Genomic DNA, 20,318 nt, shown 5'->3' on the forward strand with positions numbered 1-20,318 from the left:
TCGTCCAAAACCTTCCAGAAGCCGGTGTCAGTTCATGTTCTGTGGTTGGCTGATGTCATTATGGACAAAATTCCCCCCTACGCTCTACGTCCAGTTCACCAAAACTCATGCATTACCTAAGTTTATCTATGCCAAAGTTCATAGACCTCAAGCCTCTTGCTAACTGCTGAAGCCAATGACTTACAGGATACAAGCCTGTAGGTTCCTTGCATTGCTGCTGAATATAATAAAACAGAATATAATGCAAAGCAGTGAATATAATGGAGGTAAGCTGGCCCAGTGGTCTATAAAACCCAATATTCCCAGATATCATGGCCCATCTCTAATTCAAACCCAGGGTCCTAGACCTCTTGTGGGAAAAGATCTGCCATGGGAACACACAAGAGCAAGGACTGGTAGATTTCCCACATCCTAGTCTCCTCCTTAGAAGAGGAGGATCATACCTCATGGAGTGAGGCACCTTCCCTAGACATCAGCTGCAATGGGGCAAGGAGGAGAATTGACTTTGAAGGTTACTGTCTGCTCCCATTCACTTTGGAAAGGACAGGAGGGAGTAGGCCCAGAAGTTCCCCCATTCTGTTGTACGTGCCATGGAGGGGAGTATACTTGACACTTAGATCCCTGTCCCTGCATGCCGTATTTATAAACGTAGGGCCTGATCCTCCTCTTTAACAGGCGTAAATGTGGAGTCACTCCACTGACATTAATGAAGTGGCTAGAGAGAGGAGAATCCACCCCACAGCATCTGTTTCACTCCTCTTCCTTGAATAGGTTTGTGGTGTTTACATAAAAAATGTGTCCTAGCCCTGGTGCTTCAGCTTTGCTTCTCGTTGTAGTGTTGAAACTGCTCAAAATGGCCACGGGGATGCGAGCTCTCTTGGACACAGTGGTGCAGGCCCTACCCCAGGTAAGTCCGGAGACAGGATCCACGCCAGACAGGGACAGAAGAGTTTGACTTCTCTCATGGATTTAGTTTTTGTGCTGCACCTTGTAGGAGATGCTGGTCCTGGTATATAGTCTTCGTATTCTCCATTGATACAAATGGTTCTGCTGAGAACTGCAGGCAAACATTCTGCCCTCGGGGACTGCAGGGTAGATCTTGTTCCCTGATTTTCTCGCCCCGTGCATGCATGGAATCCCCAGGAGTTCTGGGCTTGGTGAGAATAGCAGAGTGTTGGAGTTAGAGATCAACTGTGCAGATCTAAGAGCAAAATCTACCCTTCAACCTTTGTAGGCAAAGTTGTTATAAAATACAGAATTGGGGAGTCACGGGTGGACCGGTGCTTCCCAACCGATGCATCACAACTCCCGGGTTGGGCGCAGGGCACTGAGCGTTTCATTACAATTACAAAAGAAAATAAAAATTTCCAGAATAACTGCAGGGCAACCAAAATCTTCCCTGTTTGCGAGGTCAGATGTTGTGGTTATCGTAGTAGGTCTACTCCTTTCATGTCTGCAAAGGCCAGCCGGACCCACAACTCACTCCCCCGCTCCCCCATCTCCTGGAAGGTCAGGTACTCTGCCATCCTCTCAAAAGGCACACCCCAATAATTATATAGCCTTAGCATCATTATCACTGATACATGGTTTACTCTTACTTCTGTAGTAAATGGGAGGGGTCACCAACGTTTTTGACTTCAAATGAAGGGAGACAACCTGAAAAGGCAGAGAGAGATCGGGGTGGACTGAGGAACCTGCTGGTGAAAGCATTGGCATTAAAGGACTCTAAATGTGCACTAGATGGACTGTCCATATTTGACGATTTCCTTAAAATCCCCAGTTCCTTTATGGGGAAATCTCTGCTTTCATTTTTAAAAGAGCAAGTGTCTAGCTCTCATGGTTGTCAAGGAAAGCTTGAAAGCATGATCCCTAAAGGGTCAAAATCCAGAAGGCAAATAAAAAGAACCCAACGTTTTGCATTGGAGGTTGTTGTTTTTTTGTTTCCTCCCCTCCTCCCAAATCTCATTATTTTTAGACCAATCTCGTGGGGTTTTTTTGTTTCGGTTTTTTTTTTTTTGGGTCACCTTGCTCCTGATGTTTGAGTGCCCGGGGTTGGCAATCCTGCCAGTGCTGTAGAGGAAAGCATGATTTTCCACTGCCTTGTACTCTCATTTACACCTGAGCAAAGTGGGTTTAAAATGCTCCCAGATCAGTATGACAGCCTCTTGCACCCACTTTATTACAGGCATTAAGTGCTGAGACAAGCCTGTGGAGAATTGGGCCTAGGTAACTTGTACAACTTTGGTAGGGTTTATCTACACAGGGAAATTTACCAGTGGGACTATACCAGTGTAATATCCCTGGAGTTACTCTGGTATAATGTCCCACATGCTTTCTGCTTTCTGAATAAGTGTGTCTACATGGGAGTTGTGCCAGATAGCTACAGAGGTTTAATTGTACTGGGATAGCAATAGAAGTATAATTGTACCGGCATAGTTCTGCCAGTACGTTTCCCCATTTAGACAAGCCCACAGCCTCTCCTGCCTGAACTGAAAAACAGAAGTTTCTTTTTCTTGGAAAGCTCTGTTTATCCTTCACCACTGCCTCAAAAGATGTTCTTAATCTAAGCCAATTGCTCTTTGGTATTTAGACTTTGCTTTCAACAATGGGCTTTGACTGAGAAGAAAGCCTGGAATTTACAAACCCGACCCCTGCGTTGGCATTTCAAGAAAACAATTTATTTGTGTATATTCTTTTTCTTTCGAAAGCCATGAATTACAGAACTTTTTTAAAAAAACAAAAGGGGCACTTGAGGCCGGGTTTTCTACTTGTGACACAGAAACCAAATTTTCTGCTAATGTGAAATCCCGGGGAACCTTGCAGGCAAATCTTGTGCTGATAAAACCGCCATCTGTCATTAAAGTAAAAGTTGAGGAAAGGAGGAAGGGGACTTGGGAAATCTTCCTCCCCATCCTCAACCCAGATAACGTTGCATTACTTAAAGCTGCACCCAGGATCTGAAGCGCAGGGAGACATTTCTTACTCTAATGTATCAGTCTGTGTAATTCTTTTGCGCTTGCTTGTTAAATGACGAGAGAGGGGAATTCCATTTGTATGGGTCCTGCTGCAGCTTTTGAAGACATCTCTCCCGGAGTCGGTTGAATTAGCCCTTTCCAGCACTCTCATGCAGTACTAATTACAATAGATTTCTTTTCCTCTTTCAAGGGTGATTTTTGTTAGTTTCCTGTTCATCTGTATTACTTATCAAGAGAGATGAGCTTGATCTCCCTCTGCAGAACAAAGCACCCTGAGCTTTGGGGATGCTGGCCTTTGAATCCACGTTTTGTAGCTGGCCCACTGAGACAGGGAATCATCAAGATCCAAATGCATGGACTCAGCCTGTGCCAAAATCCACAATCCCGGTTCATTAATATTAATGAACGTCAGAATAAGCGAGCAGGAAAGAGCCACCATCAAATACCTTTCTCCTCCACTAGAACGTCCAGTCTGAGCATCTAATGAAAATAGTCCGCCTTAAAGCCAAGAAGAGTTCCCATCATGCACTGCTCTTAAAGTGGTAGTCTAGGAGAAGTGAGGCAAAGAAGCAGTGGTCAGGGGAAAGACCTTAAAAAGATAGGCCCCCCCCCCGCCCAATCACAGCCCCAATATTCATAATGGGTCAACCCCCACCAAACATTTTGGAAGTTCAAATCCAGATCCAACTCTGTGGCTTGGGCCTGTCCCTGTGTCAAGGTTCCTCCCCCACTCTGAACTCTAGGGTACAGATGTGGGGACCTGCATGAAAAACCTCCTAAGCTTATCTTTACCAGCTTAGGTCAAAACTTCCCCAAGGTACAAAATATTACCCCCGTTATCCTTGGAATGGCCGCTACCACCACCAAACTAATACTGGTTACTGGGGAAGAGCTGTTTGGATGCGTCCTTCCCCCCAAAATACTTCCCAAAACCTTGCACCCCACTTCCTGGACAAGGTTTGGTAAAAAGCCTCACCAATTTGTCTAGGTGACTACAGACCCAGACCCTTGGATCTTAAGAACAATGAACAATCCTCCCAACACTTGCACCCCCCCTTTCCTGGGAAATGTCGGATAAAAAGCCTCACCAATTTGCATAGGTGACCACAAACCCAAACCCTTGGATCTGAGAACAATGAAAAAGCATTCAGTGTTTTACAAGAAGACTTTTAATAAAAAATAGAAGTAAATAGAAATAAAGAAATCCCCCCTGTAAAATCAGGATGGTATATATCTTACAGGGTAATTAGATTCAAAAACATAGAGAACCCCTCTAGGCAAAACCTTAAGTTACAAAAAAGATACACAGACAGAAATAGTTATTCTATTCAGCACAATTCTTTTCTCAGCCATTTAAAGAAATCATAATCTAACACATACCTAGCTAGATTACTTACTAAAAGTTCTAAGACTCCATTCCTGTTCTGTCCCTGGCAAGCGCAGCATACAGACAGACCCAGACCCTTTGTTTCTCTCCCTCTTCCCAGCTTTTGAAAGTATCTTGTCTCCTCATTGGTCATTTTGGTCAGGTGCCAGCGAGGTTACCTTTAGCTTCTTAACCCTTTACAGGTGAGAGGAGCTTTCCCCTGGCCAGGAGGGATTTCAAAGGGGTTTACCCTTCCCTTTATATTTATGACACCCTGTCTGTCTGTTTTGTGGCGATTTTTACCTAAGGCATCATCTCTTTTTCAGTGATGAACCTGTGTTTTCCAATTTCACAGCTCAGTTGACCAATCAATAAAGATATCTAGTGACCTGGCCAGGGTCACCACAAAGACATTATCGATCTTTGCCCTGCTGCACTATGAGCGTCCTAGGAGAAGAGGAATTTTTTTAAATGCAGAATGAGCAAATCATACAGTAGAGGAGAATTAAAAAAAACAAACAGTGAAATATCCTCATTGGCAGAGGAAGAATCCCTCCTGTGGACTTACAGCTTTTACATATATAGAGCCAAATTCTGCTCCCAGGTATGCTAATGTAGATCCCAAAGCGACAGTGTTACTCCAGGTTAATGTGAGTTAAACTGACATCATTAACTAGACATTACTAACCATAGCTCAAGTTTTTCATCATGCTAATTTAGTCTGACCTCCTGCATAAACCAGGGGAAAGAACTTGACGATGCAATATCTGCATCAAGCCCATAACTTCTGTCGGCACTCTAACATCTCTTGTAGAAAGATATCTAGTCTTGACTTATAGATTGAAAGTGATGGAGAATCCACCACATCCTTAGGTAACTTTTTCCCATGGAGAATTAAATACCCTCATTGTTTAAAATGTGCACCTTATTTCTCGTCTGAATGCGTCTAGCTTCTGCTTTCATTGGATCTCGTTATGCCTTTTTCTGCTAAATTAACAAGCTGTCTTCTGTCAGAAGTCTCTTCCTTATGTAGGTACTTGTCAACTGTGGTCAAGCCACCTCTTATCTTCCTTTTGAATCAGCTAAACAGATTGAGTTTCTTTTATCTCACACTGTGTGAGGCAGGTTCTCCAGACCTTGAGTTCTTCTTGTAGCTTTTTTCCACATCCCTTTTCGTGTGTGGACATCACAGTTCTACACCCCCTCCCAGTAATGATGGCACTAATACTGTATACAGAGGCAATATCACTTCCCTACTCCTGCTTTGAAATTCCCCTGATTATATATGCAAAGATTGCATTTGCCCCCTTAACTACAGCATCACACTGGGAACTCCTATTCACCCCAACTCCTTTTCAGAGTCACTGCTTTCCAGGCTACAATAACCCCATCTTATAAGTGTGACCTACATTCTTTGTTCCTAGATGTATGACCTTGCTCTTGGCTGTGTTAAAATCCACGTTGTTTGAGTGAGCCCGGCTTACCCAAGTGATCCAGGTCAGTCTGTATCACTGTTCTCATATAAATCGCCGGTCAGAAAGCATTTGCAATCAGTTGCCAGTATTGCTTGTGATGGGGAAGGCAAAATGAAATTCAGCCACAGCAGTGCTATTGGTCGTACAATGTGGGGCCTTTGCTGTCAAAAACACAAACAGAAACGGCTGACAAATACATAGGGTGCAACGGGTGCTATTTGTACATACTCCCTTTTCTGGCCATAATCACAATTTACAATCCATGAAAGAATCTACAGTGGAAATGAGACATTTGCAGAAATGTGAGGCACAATAGCACAGCTAAAAGAGAGCATTTGTTGCAAGTCGAACTGTTTGATTTTTCTTTGTATCCCCCACAGTAGGTTAAACTCTGCTCAGTCACACCACTCTAATTCCGTTGGAGCAACGCTATAGATTTTCATTGCTGTGGCTGAGAGCAAAATCTGGTCCAATCTGTCAAGAAGATCTGGGTTCTTCTTTTTTTACTTCATCTATGGAATGCACATTAATTAAACCCAGGATTGGACAACATACCCCCTTCTTCTCTTCAAAGCTTGGAGCTCTGTACAACGGAGATTCTGTGCCAAGAAAAATGTGAAAAACTCCCTGTTCCCTGCTTCATTCTGCTGAAGGACAGAGGCTTCAGTTTGCTGCTGTCTGGGAGTTTAACTCTTCTAGGGGCAGCAGCTCCCATAGAGACTTTTGGGTGCAGCTTTTAAAGGCGTTTCTGCTGTTGTCTAAAGGGGATTTTATGATCTAAACAATAGTCTATTGTTATCATCCCCTGAAAATATACAGCGATTGTAAAGGCCCAGAGAAGGGGAACAAAAATGGATTGAGTGTGGGACCTGCAGCTGACAAGAGCAGGGAGAGATTAAATACTCAGGAGCCCCATTGAAGTCAATGGAGCTGTTCCTAGGTCAGGTCCACACTTGACCCTTAACTTATTTAGCCACCAAAAAAAAAAGGGGGGGGGGTGAGGGGGGGAAGAGTCTTGACTGAATTATTCCAAATGATACAGGCTGCAGTGAAAAATGATCAGTCCCTCTTTTTTAACCCTGTCCCATAATACGGGAACAAGGGGCTCTTTTGCACCTCAGGCCATTACTGGCCGTCCATTCTGAAAAGAACTGTTGGCTTATTGGCACTAGATTAGATCTGTGGTTAGCTCCCAGCTGGAAGGAAAGAAAAGTGAGAAGAAAAAGAAAAGAGGAAAAGTCGCGGGGGAGGGGAAGGCAAACAAAAATGTAAGCGCGTCTAGAACCGGGCCGAGAGACACTGGTGGAGCAATGCAAGGCTGTTGACTGCCCTAAAGTAGTCACGTAGCTAAGCAGAGCACTGCAGCCTCCCAGGCTGTCGATCTGGCACCTTCGTCTCGGACTGGAACTCACCCAGATGATGTCCCCTTTCCAGGCTGGCAAATGTGTCCATTTTGTCCTCTGTCTAGTACATAAATTAGCTGGCATTTCCCTAATTCCAGAGTTATTGCTTTGGATGGTGGGAGCTGGCAGGAAAAGATAAGGACTCGTCCTGGGAAAGGCATGGCAGAGGCTTAGCTTTGTGAGAAATTGCTCTTCCCAGGCACCCGGGGATGCCCCAGTGCATTGTCTACATGGGCGGCTGAAATGCCAAGGGGCAGGCTGGCAGTGCGGAAATGGAGTCAGAGCAGTGAGAGGTCCAGGAGGAGCTGAAGCAGGTTTCAGGAGCAGGAGAGAGGAGGCCTTCTGCCTTTCATTAACGCCTCTCACAGAGCCGACCGGCAGAGGGTGGAGAGGAGGTCGTCAGTCACAACGCTCTGTAGGGCTTGGTTTTGACTCTACGTCCTGACAGTGGATTCGGTAGCTCTGTGGGCCAGGAGCTAGCATCCTGCTCTGATGATGATCCTATTAGCACTTCTGGAGCACTTTCCATCTGAGCCTCCCAAAGGGCTTCACACAGGAAGGTACGTACCATTCGCCCCTGTTAGATACAGAGGGAGAATCAGGACACAAAGGACCTAATCCAAAGCCCATTGAAGACAACATGAGACAACCCTTTGATGTCACTGGGCTTTGGATCAGGTCCAGAGAGAGGTTATAAGACCCACTCGCTCCAGATTCACACAGCAAGTCAGTGGCCTCAGAGGGAGCAGAATACAGGCATGAATCTCGGCCTCGACATCCCTTCACCAACAGGGTGGGCCCGGCTCAGAGGAGCCAACACTGCTACCTCAGCATAGCCTCTGCGCTGCCTGAGAGGCACTGGGTCTCCCCATGGTTCCCAGTGTAGGGCTGCACCTTCAGGACACAGCTGAGCCTTTAACAAAAACAGCCTGCGAAAACCCCTGTGAGGTGGCAAGCTCGTTCTGTGGGTGGGGAAACCGAGGAACGCAGCGGTTTAGGTCATCAAAAGATCTGTGGCACAGCTGGGAACAGAACCCTGATCCCCAGCCCACTGGTGCTCAGCTACCACAGCGACTAGATTAGGTTAAATAGAATAGCTGGAACCAAAAGACTCCCCTCAGTGCAGTACTAAGGAGGGTGATGTCCTGAGCAGCCAAAGCAGGGAGAGGCCCCAAGCCATCCCTCCCAGTGCATGCTAAGCCCATGCCTTTGCGTGACGTACTCCGTTCTGTGGAGTCCTCCTGGTGGCCTGGATGTGCTCAGTAAAGCTGCTGGTCTTCCGCCTCGCTCCTGAGCCTTAGCACGTTAGTTCAAGACTCCCAGTGGTTGGAGATATAAAAGGGAGGCAAATAGGGTGGCAGGTGACCTGCCAGAGCCCTCCATGCATAGGTCTCCCTTGACTGTGTGGAACAGCAGCATCCCGCTCCCTGTTCCCCAGCCCCACGCTGGGGAACGGACCAGCCAGGGGGATGTGTGCGCTGTGCGGGCTGTCCCCCCGTAGCCCCGTGGGGAATCCACTGTAAAGGCCAGAAACGTTTAGGCTGAATTAACTTGTCTGGGAGCCTCTCTGGGCCCAGCAAAGTCCCTCTCCGAGATGTTCCACAGGTAGGGAGGTGGGACCAGGCTGCTGGGGAGACAATCCAGGGGTGGGAGAACAGATGGCCCTATCCTACCCCTGATCTGCAGGCTCTGTCGCTGCATCCCCCGTTTGTTTCATAGGAAAGAGCTCCACAAGACAGCTTCCCGGGGCTTCCCTTCCCCGGGTTCCTCCCCACCCTGACTGCTCCCTGGCAGCGAGCGGTCTCTTCCCACTGACATTGGAGCCACAGCGAATGACTGATTATGCTCTCGTCGCCAGTGAGGGCAGCCGGGTGGGTTTTTTGTTGCTTTTTACACCCGGTTCAGACAGTCCCAGCGCAGGTCAGGGGGAGGCTAGCGGATAAACAGAGCCTGTGCTGAACTGCCAGGGCAGAACCGCCTTCGGTAAACCTGCCTCAGGTCACTGGCTGCCAGGACAATGATTGCTGGCTGTTAGAAGATTGGCTGGATCACGTGGGTCTGTTGCTCCTGGAGAGCCCAGAGAAGGCATCCCAGGCCCTGGCTGCTGTAGAAGAGTGTCTGGACACGATCTCACCTGCCTCGTTCATCACAACAACAATAATGATTCATACTTAGCCCTTCTCTAGTGCCTGTCCTTGCCAGCTCTCCCGATTGCTGGGCTGACCGCAATTACCTCCCTACGAAGGGACTGTAAACAGGTACGTTTAGTTGAAGAAGTGAAATGACTCGCCCAAGGCCACGTACATAGTCCCCCTCCTATGCTGTTCTGCAGCTTTCTTTGGCCAACTTCCGCACACCCTCCCTCCCCCACCTCCTTTGCCGGAATGGGCCTCTGATTTCTTCTTCAGACTTCGGCATCTGCTGAGGCAATGGATCACCGAAGCCCCCTCTTTCCAGTAGCTTGAGGCATGCTCCTGTTTAACACAGAGCTGAGGCGTAGCACGCAAACAAGCTCAGGAGTAAGGGGGAAAGCTGCCGAGTTCATTGCTCGCCGTGTGCACCACCAGCCAGACACATCTCTGCACGTCAGGAAGGCTGCGCAGCCACATCAAGCAGTTTTTACTGGCAAGTCTCGGCTGGAGTCGAGCCGTTTCTTGGCTCTCCTCTTTTGCGAGCCGGGTGTCATCAGGGTAGCGAAGCCAGGACTCACTGTTAGAGATAATATCCGCACATGTCATCTTTAAAGCTCATAAACTGGTGACCACAAAACATGACTTGGCTAATTGCACTGGCATTACACTGGGAGATTTTCCGAGCTGCAGTTCTGGCGTTTGTGAGGAACACTGTTCTTCATCTTTCGATTGACACGTCACTGAAGCCGGTATGTACATGGAGAGATAGGATACCAAGATGGGAACTACCAGTAGGCTATCTCAGGATCTTGGATTTGTAACCCTTTTCCTTATTCCCCTTCCCTACCTCCACTTTGTTTTCCATCATCACATCATGTTTCTACTTAGACTGTGAGCTGGATAGGCCAGGGTCTGCCTCTTTTGCCTGTTTTGTGGTACCTAGCACGCTTTTAAACACCATAATTAATAACGCAGCAGAGCCATGAAAAATGTTTGAGAATCTGCCACCTTATAACTGATATATGAAATATATAAAATCCTATATATAAAACCGATATAGGAAATACAGGGCAATTTCTAAAGCTTCATGTGCATTAAGATTCAGGGTAGTTCCTACTAAGTCACACTTACGGGTGGGTTCAGAGCTCCAACAAGGCCAGGGGGAACTTGCAATAGAAGATCTTGTGGGGAAGCCTCAGGAACAGCCAAGCTCAGGTAGGAATCGCTTTGAGTCTGAGTGACCAGTTAAACCCATGCCCAGGACAGGGATAAGTTTGGACACCTATTCAGGGTCTGTGTTGCTTCTTGAGGAAGAGATAGGGACTCTGCCCATTCTCCATTGGCAACGAAATCTAAAGCTGGATTAACAGACTGCTTGGTTTGGCTGGGGGCTTGGTTTTTTATTCTCCATTAGAAGAAACACTGCAAATGAGATTTAACCCAGACGGTTTTACCCATTGGCTGGCGATTTAACCCATTGATTACAATAACAGCACACAGCCAGGACATGTTAAAGGTCACTGTTGACCCCCGCTGGGTCAGAGGGAGCTTTTGAAATGAGGCAGGTGCCTGTGTAGGAATTGAGGTGCCTCACTTCAGTGTCTTATATTTGAAACTCTTCCCCTTAATCATCATACAATAAACTTTAACAAACCACTAAAGGGCTTAAAATCCAAACCAAGGCCCCGATTCAGCCCAACACTTCAGCACATGCTGAACCAAAAGCGCATACTTAAATCCCATTCTGTGCTCAGTGGAATTGGGCCCTAAAGCCGCACAATGAGCACAATGGGGTAGGAGGGTCCTATGCAGACACTGACAGTAGGTAAGACACAAAACACCTGTGGGTGTGGGTGGCTGAAGTGGACAAAACCACCTGAAAGAGAGAGGGTACCAGGAAGCTCTAGAGATGAAAGACTCAGGGCGGCCCAATAATTAGCCACTGGCCATTTGTTTCCCTTTTTTGCTTGTGTTTAAAATGTAATGGAGTTGGTTGTGACCTCAACTTGCCTGACCCTTGTTCTGCTTTCTTCTTATGTAGGTAGGGAACCTTGGCCTACTTTTTATGCTCCTGTTTTTTATCTATGCTGCCCTGGGAGTGGAGCTGTTTGGAAAGCTAGGTGAGTAATGTGCTTGACACTGATTATTTCATCCAGTCAATATTTATTTGTCTTTCTCCGTTTCCATTGTTTTCTCTCTCTCTCTCTCTCTCTCTCTCTCTCTGGTCCTTTATAGCTCTGCAGCTCTGAAGATTAAAGCTTTCTCTTGATCTCAGGGTCACAGCTGACACATGAGAATGTAACACAGACCCTTTCCACACCACACACACACACACGCAGAGTGTTCTGACCCTGCTTCCAGCTGCAGAGGAACTGTTTACTGCCTAAATATAATAATCTTGCATGGATATATTCACTAAGGCGGAATTTCACTGCTTACAGCCCAACAGATGAGTCTGCAGAGTTGGCTTAGAACCAGGTTTATGTTGGAGTAGCACCACAGTGAACTTCTCACTCTTCAGATCTTCCGCTGCCCTTAATTATTTCCTTTTCCGATAGGTTTTGGGATTCTGTCTTGTTTATAGATTGTTCTCAAAGAGCCATTTCCCCCTTTCTCAATCATCACAAAGCATCAGCTGTCTTAGCGACTTACCACCGACATCGCTTATTTACCCTGCTCAGGGGAGGTCTCTGGCACTGCAGAAGAAATGGCTACATAGTCACATATGTACTGCCATCCAGAAGAAGAGCAGGAGGCGTTAGACAAGAAAGACAGCATAGTCCTGCTTTGCTCCCAGCTTCTTGGGTGCTGGGAAGAGAGAATACCCCCATTCCAGATCGGTGACTTCCCCACCAACTCTTGTTGACCAAAGTCAGGAGACATCTACACTGGGATCAGAGGTGTGACTGCAGCACCTCGCTTTGATTGAATTAGCTCAAATAACAAGCAGCGGGAGTTACACAACACTGCGCGGGCCCCTCGAGACGCTAGCTCATGCTGTTGTGGCTTTGCTGCTATTGTTAGTGAAGCTAGCTAGATCTGAGCTAGCTCGGGTATGTCTGCGCATGCTCCCGTCACCCCTCTGACTGCAATGTAGACATAGCCTCTGTGTAATGTACTTTCACAATGTGGCTCTCTGGCTCCCTCTAATGGATGGACCACATAGAGGTCTGTGGGTCCGTCAACACTGCAGCTGGAAGCGTGTTTCCCAGCTCGGGTAGACAGACCCATCCGCGCACTAGCTTGCTAAAAATAGCAGAGTAGCCATGGCGACAGCTTAGGTGAGCCACCCAAGTATGTACCCAGGGGATCCAGGTGGGTTTATACTCGGGCAGGTAACTCAGGCTGCTTCCCATGATACCCCTGGCTACAATGCTATTTAGCATGCTAGCCCGTCTGTCTGCCTGGGGTGGGGGACACGCTCCTAGCTGCAGTGTCGACATACCGTAAGAGTCAGGTGATTGCTTCATGCTAACAGTGCTGCATCTTTTAGCTCAGGAGGGAAAGATCATGAATTTAGAGGCATGCATGCTTTTAGGCCCCATGTTCAATCCTCACAGATGACAGCCCATCTAGGGGCATCACCAACCTTCCATTAAGCATGTCCGGGAACACAACAGAGAGACTCTCGCCTAGCCAGCTCCACAGCACTGTCCCCTTTCAAGTGTGACAGGCCCAGGGGGCAAAATAGAAGAGTCACGTCCCAGGCATACCCTCGGTATCTCAGTCACAGATTGGGAGTCCCACACACGTTGCTTGGGAAGCCATTAAAGCTTTGATTTAGGACTCACTTTTGCATGTTCTGACTCTAACAAAGCTTCAGAAACTTCCAGAGCAGCTGCTTCCTCAGCCCGTACGGATGGAGAGGAAGGTCTGATCATTTTCAGATGGGCTTTACAGGGTGACAGCCGTGCTTAGGGCCTGACTGAAAAACCTTGTAGGGCTGTGGTATTTATATGAAACAGCAGGAGCTTCAGAAAGCTATGCAGTTAATGATGCTGTTACTCCAAAAGCAACATATTTTGCACTGCTGTGATGCTTTTCAGTGTATGGATTTCCATGCACTTTACATATATGTATTCCCCATAATCCTGACTGGGAGATCAGGAAGTGTTAGTAGCTCCATTTTACAGATGGGGAAACTGAGGCACAGAGAAGGGCAGTGACTTTCCCAAGGTCACCCGATGAGTCACTGGCACAGCTGTGAAAGGATCCCTAAGTCTTCTGACTCCAATCCCAGGTTTTAGCCATTAGACAATGCCTCTTGGGGAGTTGTGTGATCATTCACATCAATGCTCTCTACTGATATGTCTAAATGACCCCGTTGTTTTTTTAAAAAATGTTGTTATGGTAGCAGCTAGGGATTCACCTGAGATCCAGGCCCCCTTGTGCTAGATGCCGGACACATACAAAGTGGAGAGGGTCACTGCCTGGAAGGGTTTCCAATCTAAATAGACAAGACAGACAAAAGGAATATTTTTATATTCCCATTTTACAGCTGGAAAAACTGAGGCCCAGAGCAGGTAAGTGACTTGTCACACAGTAAGCATGTGGCAAAGTCACTAACAGAACCCAGATCTCCTAGGTCCCAGATCAGTGAGCTACAATTCGATTCTCTTTTACCTGCCATTGCAGCTGTATATCTACAGTACAACATCTAGGCTTGTGCAGCAACTCTCCAGAGAGCATCATTGAAAATGCGGTGATTCCTGTGCCAGGTATCTCTGGTAGCAGCAGTATTTATTCACCTATCCTTAGACAGAAGATACTTGAATACCTTAAAGACTAAGCAGCCCTCTCTGCAGTTCTAAACCCGTGCTGTGTTTCTATGCACACTCCATGCCAGCTCTGTGCAATAAACTATTGCTGTGTGTGGTTTGAGATTGAGACTTGATCCCAGCTGCGACGAGCACCCAGCCAGCCAGCAGACCGCTTCCACTTCCTGACTTTTATTGGGAACAGTTTGATTTTTCTTCTCTCAAGCATGGCTGGTCCATGTCTGCCACAAAAAAGCCCAGCTCCCTCCTCAGTGAGGTTGGTGGCCGGCTTTTTTTTTTTTTTTCTTTAATGCACTTCAGAAATAAATGACGAATAATGAAAGGCTCTTGCAAGACAGATTGCTGCCTGTCCTAATGAAAACTTAATGAGCCTGTGTTTTATGTACAAGAGGATGTTTGGTGTGTGCAATTTACATGCATTAGGATATTAAATCTCCGGGGGAAAAATATAAAAATTGCTCATGTTATTCCAGTAAAATATCCCTTATGGGAAATGTGCTCTGTTTAAAAAAATAAAACAAGATAATCAACACAATGGAGAGAGTAATAGACAAGCCGCAGTGCAGAGCAGCAAAGAGGGAAAGCAGTGTTCGTAACCAATCGTGCAGAGTTAGCTTACACGGTCTTACTTCGTTCCACTTCATTTTCAGCGTCGTATATAGTTAGTACTGCCTGTTAAAGGGGTCTTGGAGGGCGAAAATGCAATCAGGTTTGTACCTATGGCAAGTTACTTAATCCTCAGGATGTCTTCAGAGATTTTACACACATGCCCAGCAAGCCAGACTACTCCTAGTCATAGACTTGGCTCTTCCGTAGCACGTTTCACCAGTAGGGCTCATAGCAGTATCATTGTCCCCCTTTGTGCAGCTGGAGAGACTGAGGTGAAGGAACTTGCCCTAAGTCACCCAGCAGCAGAACCATCAGCAGAACCCCACGTGTCCTGAACCTCAGTCCAGCACTGTGTCCTCTAGGCCACACTGACTAGAGCGTGACAGAAATGTTGGCTCTCCAAACCAGGACGATTGCTTGGGGAGATTAGGGTGAGGGGAAAATCTGCTGCAAAAGAGCATGTTGCCTCTGAGAACAGAGGAAGGTAGAACCGTCCGTGAAGATCGGCTTGCACTGCAATTATGAGCTACGGACCACATCCGGGAGCACGTTAACATGCCCTTCTAAGCTCCAGGATCCCCCACAAAGCTAGGCTCCGATTCCAAGGCTGCAGATTGTGAGCTCCTTGGGGCAGCCGCTGTCTTTGTGTCCTGTCTGTACAGCGTCTAGCATCGTGGGGTTCCGGTGATACAAACAGTAACAACATCCTGTACAAGATGAAATCATGGAACTGAATCAAAGAAAGAAACTCCATGTAGGGTAAAATCCCACTACCCTAGAAGCTTAGTGAAGGTAGGGGGTCTGGTAATGGAGATGCCCCTACAGATAAAACCCATATGGTTCATCTTCCACTTGCAGCTCCCTCACCCCGCAGCACTATTAACCAGTGCTTCCAAATGTACCTTACCAAGCTCTCATCCTCCCCTCTACCTTGAATGAATTAAGTTGGCTCCATTGGGTCACCTGGTGTTACCCTCCCAAGAGCATTGCAAAGGCACTAAATAATAATAATAATACTACCTAGCTCTTGTATAGCATCTTTAATGAGTGGATCCAAAAACACCTGACAAAGGGTGGTCAGTATCATTTATCCCCATTGTACTGTTGGGGAAACTGAGGCACAAAGCGAGGAAGCGATTTTCCCATGGTCACACAGCAGGCCAGGGGCAGAGCTGAGACTAGAACCCAGGTTTCCTGAGTCTCAGGAATCTGTATCTGCTTGGCCACACTGCTGTATTGTCAGTTGGATCTGTTTGTAAACCAGCCCAGTTAAGAACTGTTTTCATTGTGTTGCTTTCACTTCTGTTCTGTGCAGACTGCAGCGAAGACAATCCCTGCGAAGGTCTGAGCCGGCACGCAACCTTCACCAACTTCGGCATGGCCTTTCTCACCCTCTTCAGGGTGTCGACTGGAGACAACTGGAATGGGATTATGAAGGTACTTGCGCTCTCTGTCCATGCTGCTGCCAGCTTCGCCATGCTGCAGATGTTCTCTGCCCCCTTTCCTCCACGGAACTGGCCAGTGTGAATTTACACCACAGCCCTCTATGGGAGGAATCAATTGTGCATTACAGGCTCTGTGCTTCTAAAAGATTCCAGAGCTTCCCCTTTAGCTCATGTGGCAGGGGGTTGTGGCCTTAGACAGCTTATCCCACTGCACCCACTTACCCCATCTCTATTCCACTTACTGCAGTAGCTCAGCTGGGTGTCTCTAACATCAGTACAAAATAAAAGGAACTAAAATTCCACCCTGCATATGGCATGCTAATTCCTCAGCCTGTGTCTGAAATAATATTCCCATTATCTGCACAGTGCTGAACAGGCTGGCTTTGGAGTCCCTCTGTGGTTTAATGCTTGTTAGCAAAGCTCAGTCTGATTCAAAGCCCTCCCTCCCTTTCTCTCTCTCTGAATCTCAGGACACGCTGCGGGAGTGCACCAAGGAGGACAAGCACTGCCTGAGTTACCTGCCAGTCATCTCCCCCGTCTACTTCGTCACCTTTGTCCTCATCGCCCAGTTTGTCCTGGTCAATGTGGTGGTGGCCGTGCTGATGAAGCACCTGGAGGAGAGCAACAAGGAAGCCAAGGAGGATGCAGAGATGGACGCAGAGATAGAGCTGGAAATGTCCAGAGGAGGGAGCACCCCAGCCAACAGTGGGGGTGGAAGTGGCACCTCTGCCTCGGACGTCAGGGCCCCCTACGGGAGCCAGGAAGCCATGAAGCCAGAGTCCCCCATGCGAGTGAAGCATCAAGCCCTGGTAATGATTGACTCAAGGCCTATGGTGTCTTCTAATGAATGGGGCAGGGAGCTTCTGGTCAGGATCTGTTGACCAGCAGAGGCTCCAGAGTCTGTCAGAACCCCAATTATATCAAACTAAAGGGACGTGCCACAAGGCAGTTCAAAAGGAAGACAGCTTTTCCTGTGTCCCCCAGGATCTTAGGGCTTGGGAGTAGTTTCCACCCCCATCTCTGAGTCTTCCAACAAGATGAGAGGCTCCCCATGATGTAGGGCAGTCTGGCTCTTTGACCTCCACGTGTGACCTTTCACCACCCAGCATTCCAGGGGGAGTTTTAACTTCCATTTCTCATAGGCATCAGCAGTGGAGGAGTATCCCTGGTGAATTTGGACTCCGAGAAGTAACAGCCCAAGTCACATGTTATATATACCACTCCCCTCTTTGTACATCATTTTACCATGATCAGCAGCTGCAGGGCCACTGGTAGCACAGGAGACCTTGCCCTGAGCAATCCCTGTTCGTGGGCTAAGCGGATGGCAGGAATTTCTTCCGTGCAGGTGCAGAAATCCAGCTCAGGTTGTTGTTAGTCTTAGCACATCAGCCTCTTGGCAGGATATCCAAAGGAGCCAGTCAGGGTTAGGTGCCCAAATCACTTGAAATTCAGAGGGGTTCAGGCTCCAGTTTGAAAACCCCAGTGCTTGACCTTAGGGTGCAAATCCAGTTCTGACCGAAGCTCTCTCAACTCTCATTGACTTCAGCAGGACTTGTGTTTTGCTTATGCTAGGCTGAATTTGGTCCTGGGCCTTTTCAAAGTCCACAGCTGATGCCGACTTCCTTGGTTAGTGTGGAGACATCCCAACCAAGCGGCATTTTGAACTCTGACTCCTATTTACCCTCCAGAAAACAGGGCAATCAAAATTCAGGTAGGAGCGGGGGTGAGATTTGTCCCATTTCATGGCAGACAGTAGATTGAAAACAGAAAAATACAGAATTGTTTTGCTCATATCATCAAAAATTAATCTACCATAAAATCAATGGGGGTTTTAGACTAAATAGTGTTTTTTTTAATCCCTCAGACTCTAATAAGACAGACAAAAAGTAACTTGGTTAGACAGTAGCCGGGGAGTCAGCATTTTGAATCTAGAGCTTAATAAAAGTTTCTACCGGTAAATGAAGCACAATAGAATTGGTTAAATTTCTCCTTGGGCTTTGAGATCTTTGTTCTGATCACACACTGAACACAGACCGATCATACTTTTTACAAGTGTGGTCATGATCTGTCAATAGTCACTGAGCAAATTGCAGCCCGTGGGTTGTTTCCAAAACTGCTAATCTCGCCTGCTCATGGTGCTCATGAATAAACTGGTGGCCATCCAGTTATTTGTGACTAGCCAGTAGAACAGCCCCAGCAGAGCAGACTTGCCATGTTGTTCCGTGTATTGGTAAACCACCCTTCCATCAGCTGGAAAAAACCCCATACAGCATGGTGTTACCAGGATCAGTTCCTCACCGTGATCTACATCTCAGGTGCCTTGGGTTGGAACAGATGTCTCATGGAGTTCCTGCTCCAGGTACCTACAGGAATAGGCCAGAGGCCTTTCTGAATCCAGGTCAAGAAGTTGCAAGCTAACGCTTTAACCCCCACTCATTACAGTCCTACGGAAACCCTAACTGAATTACCGTGTCCATCTGGTGTGGAATTGGGCTCCCCGTTTAGCTAGGTTCTCAGACATTCAGTAACTTTGTCCTGGGCTGGGTTGCATGCACGTGTAGGAGATATGAAACCACGGGTGCTGGGCCGTCCAAACGTGGCAAGGGTGGGGAGAGCCCAGCCCTTCCATGTGAGTTAGTGGAGCTGGCCAGGCCCCGGGGAAAGTGCCTGCTCAAAGCTGGCTGAGCTGCTCTTCCAATGGGCATTATCTGGGGAGCCCCCAGAGGGATCTGGAGGAGTCAGTCAAAGTTCCTACAGGGCAAGGGGGTGAAGAGTTCAAGGAAATACTGTTCTTAGGGTAACGGAGCAGGAGACTCTCACACCTGGAGTAGAAGGGGCTTTTACAGTGTCTGGGCGTGATGGGACGGATGCCTTTGCAAGAGGTAATAAGACACTCCAGACTTGCTTGCCATTTGGACCCTTTTCTGCCTTCTTTTTCTTTTCCTTCCCGTTTCATACGGAGGGGGCAGGTGTGGGGAGAGCGTGTGTGAGCGCAGGGTTGAAGGGTGAACCCCATCCTTGCTCCGCTACTGATACCTTTTATCTTCCTAATTTTGTCCCTGAAGGAGGCACTGAGCTGTGAGAATGTGTCTTTAGCCATCCCAGACTCAGACCCGCTGGAGGGCAGAGAGACTCCCCGGATGGAAAACACGTCCTTCCGCTCTGCTCCTCACCACCATGTCCTGACACCTTCCCACAAAACCCCAGGCTGCGAGTCAGAGGTGAATGAACGACGGACCGTTGCTTCTGGGTTGTACCATCATGCTTTGGTGCTGTGCAGCTGGCCGCTGGTGTGTTAATGTCCGCCTAGCGTTGTCCTCCTGTTGCTTCACAGCTAGAGCAGTCTGTGTCCGTCCCCTGTCTTCCATGCTGCCTTTGCATCTGCTGAGCTGGGCACGTTCTAAATCATTTGGCTGGGGCAGGCCAAGGAGCCTGCATGGATTGCGCGTGACATGTTCTTTTTAGCCAAGAGAGCCCTGCACTTATTAGACAGAGGGATGGACAGATTGTTAAATAAACAGTGAATCCTTCAAGTAACACTGTTATGTTTCTCCCACATGGAAAAGCTGCTCCCCACTGCTTCGATATGGACGTGACATAGATAATCCACTACTGCTACAATTGGCTTTGATTTTTCAAGTCGGTCAGCTGGTAACCTGCGGATTTTCAACCTGGCAGGCCATTTGTTTCCATTGTGTGGCTCATGTGAGCATATTTTCTTGGTTAAGCTAGAGGGGGCAAGCAGGTAGAGATTTCTATAGATTTCCTGCTTTTGGTTGAAAGATCCCGAAATTGATTTTCTTGCAATTACTGGGAACTCCTTAAATCTGTGCTGAGAAGGTGGAACGGCACAACAAAAGCAACACATGGTACGTAACAGTCTGGGCCCTGGCACAGAAAAGTGACATGACAGAAAAACTCCACAGCTACTCCATGATTGGTTGGTTGCACCTCATCTTATGATGGGCGCTCAGCGGGTAACTGACAGTACAGTAAATGGCCACGTTTCAATGTGTCTTGGGGAAGTGACCCATGGACATCCCTGGGTGAGGTCATGCAGCAAGAAAGGCAGGAGTGGGTCGATTGCTGTTGAGAGTCATTCCTGTATTTTGCCACTGAAATGACCTTTGCAGGA

General features: G+C 47.5%; 1 protein-coding gene across 5 annotated transcripts in view; it reads left to right on the top strand.

Moving 5' to 3' along the window:
* CACNA1H (calcium voltage-gated channel subunit alpha1 H) overlaps positions 1-20,318 on the top strand; it is a 178,812-nt gene that overhangs the window by 143,671 nt on the left and 14,823 nt on the right. For 4 of the 5 annotated variants that reach the window (XM_073361778.2, XM_078854517.1, XM_078854518.1 and 1 more), the window contains 5 exons: positions 837-907; positions 11,393-11,471; positions 16,054-16,175; positions 16,654-16,992; positions 19,249-19,404. In XM_073361778.2, the coding sequence (XP_073217879.1) occupies positions 837-907; positions 11,393-11,471; positions 16,054-16,175; positions 16,654-16,992; positions 19,249-19,404 (767 nt within the window). The remainder of the gene's footprint in view (positions 1-836; positions 908-11,392; positions 11,472-16,053; positions 16,176-16,653; positions 16,993-19,248; positions 19,405-20,318) is intronic. The other variant, XM_078854519.1, reaches the window with a different exon arrangement.

This window comes from Lepidochelys kempii, chromosome 10 (assembly GCF_965140285.1).
Source record: "Lepidochelys kempii isolate rLepKem1 chromosome 10, rLepKem1.hap1, whole genome shotgun sequence".
In the NCBI taxonomy this organism is placed as follows: domain Eukaryota; kingdom Metazoa; phylum Chordata; order Testudines; family Cheloniidae; genus Lepidochelys; species Lepidochelys kempii.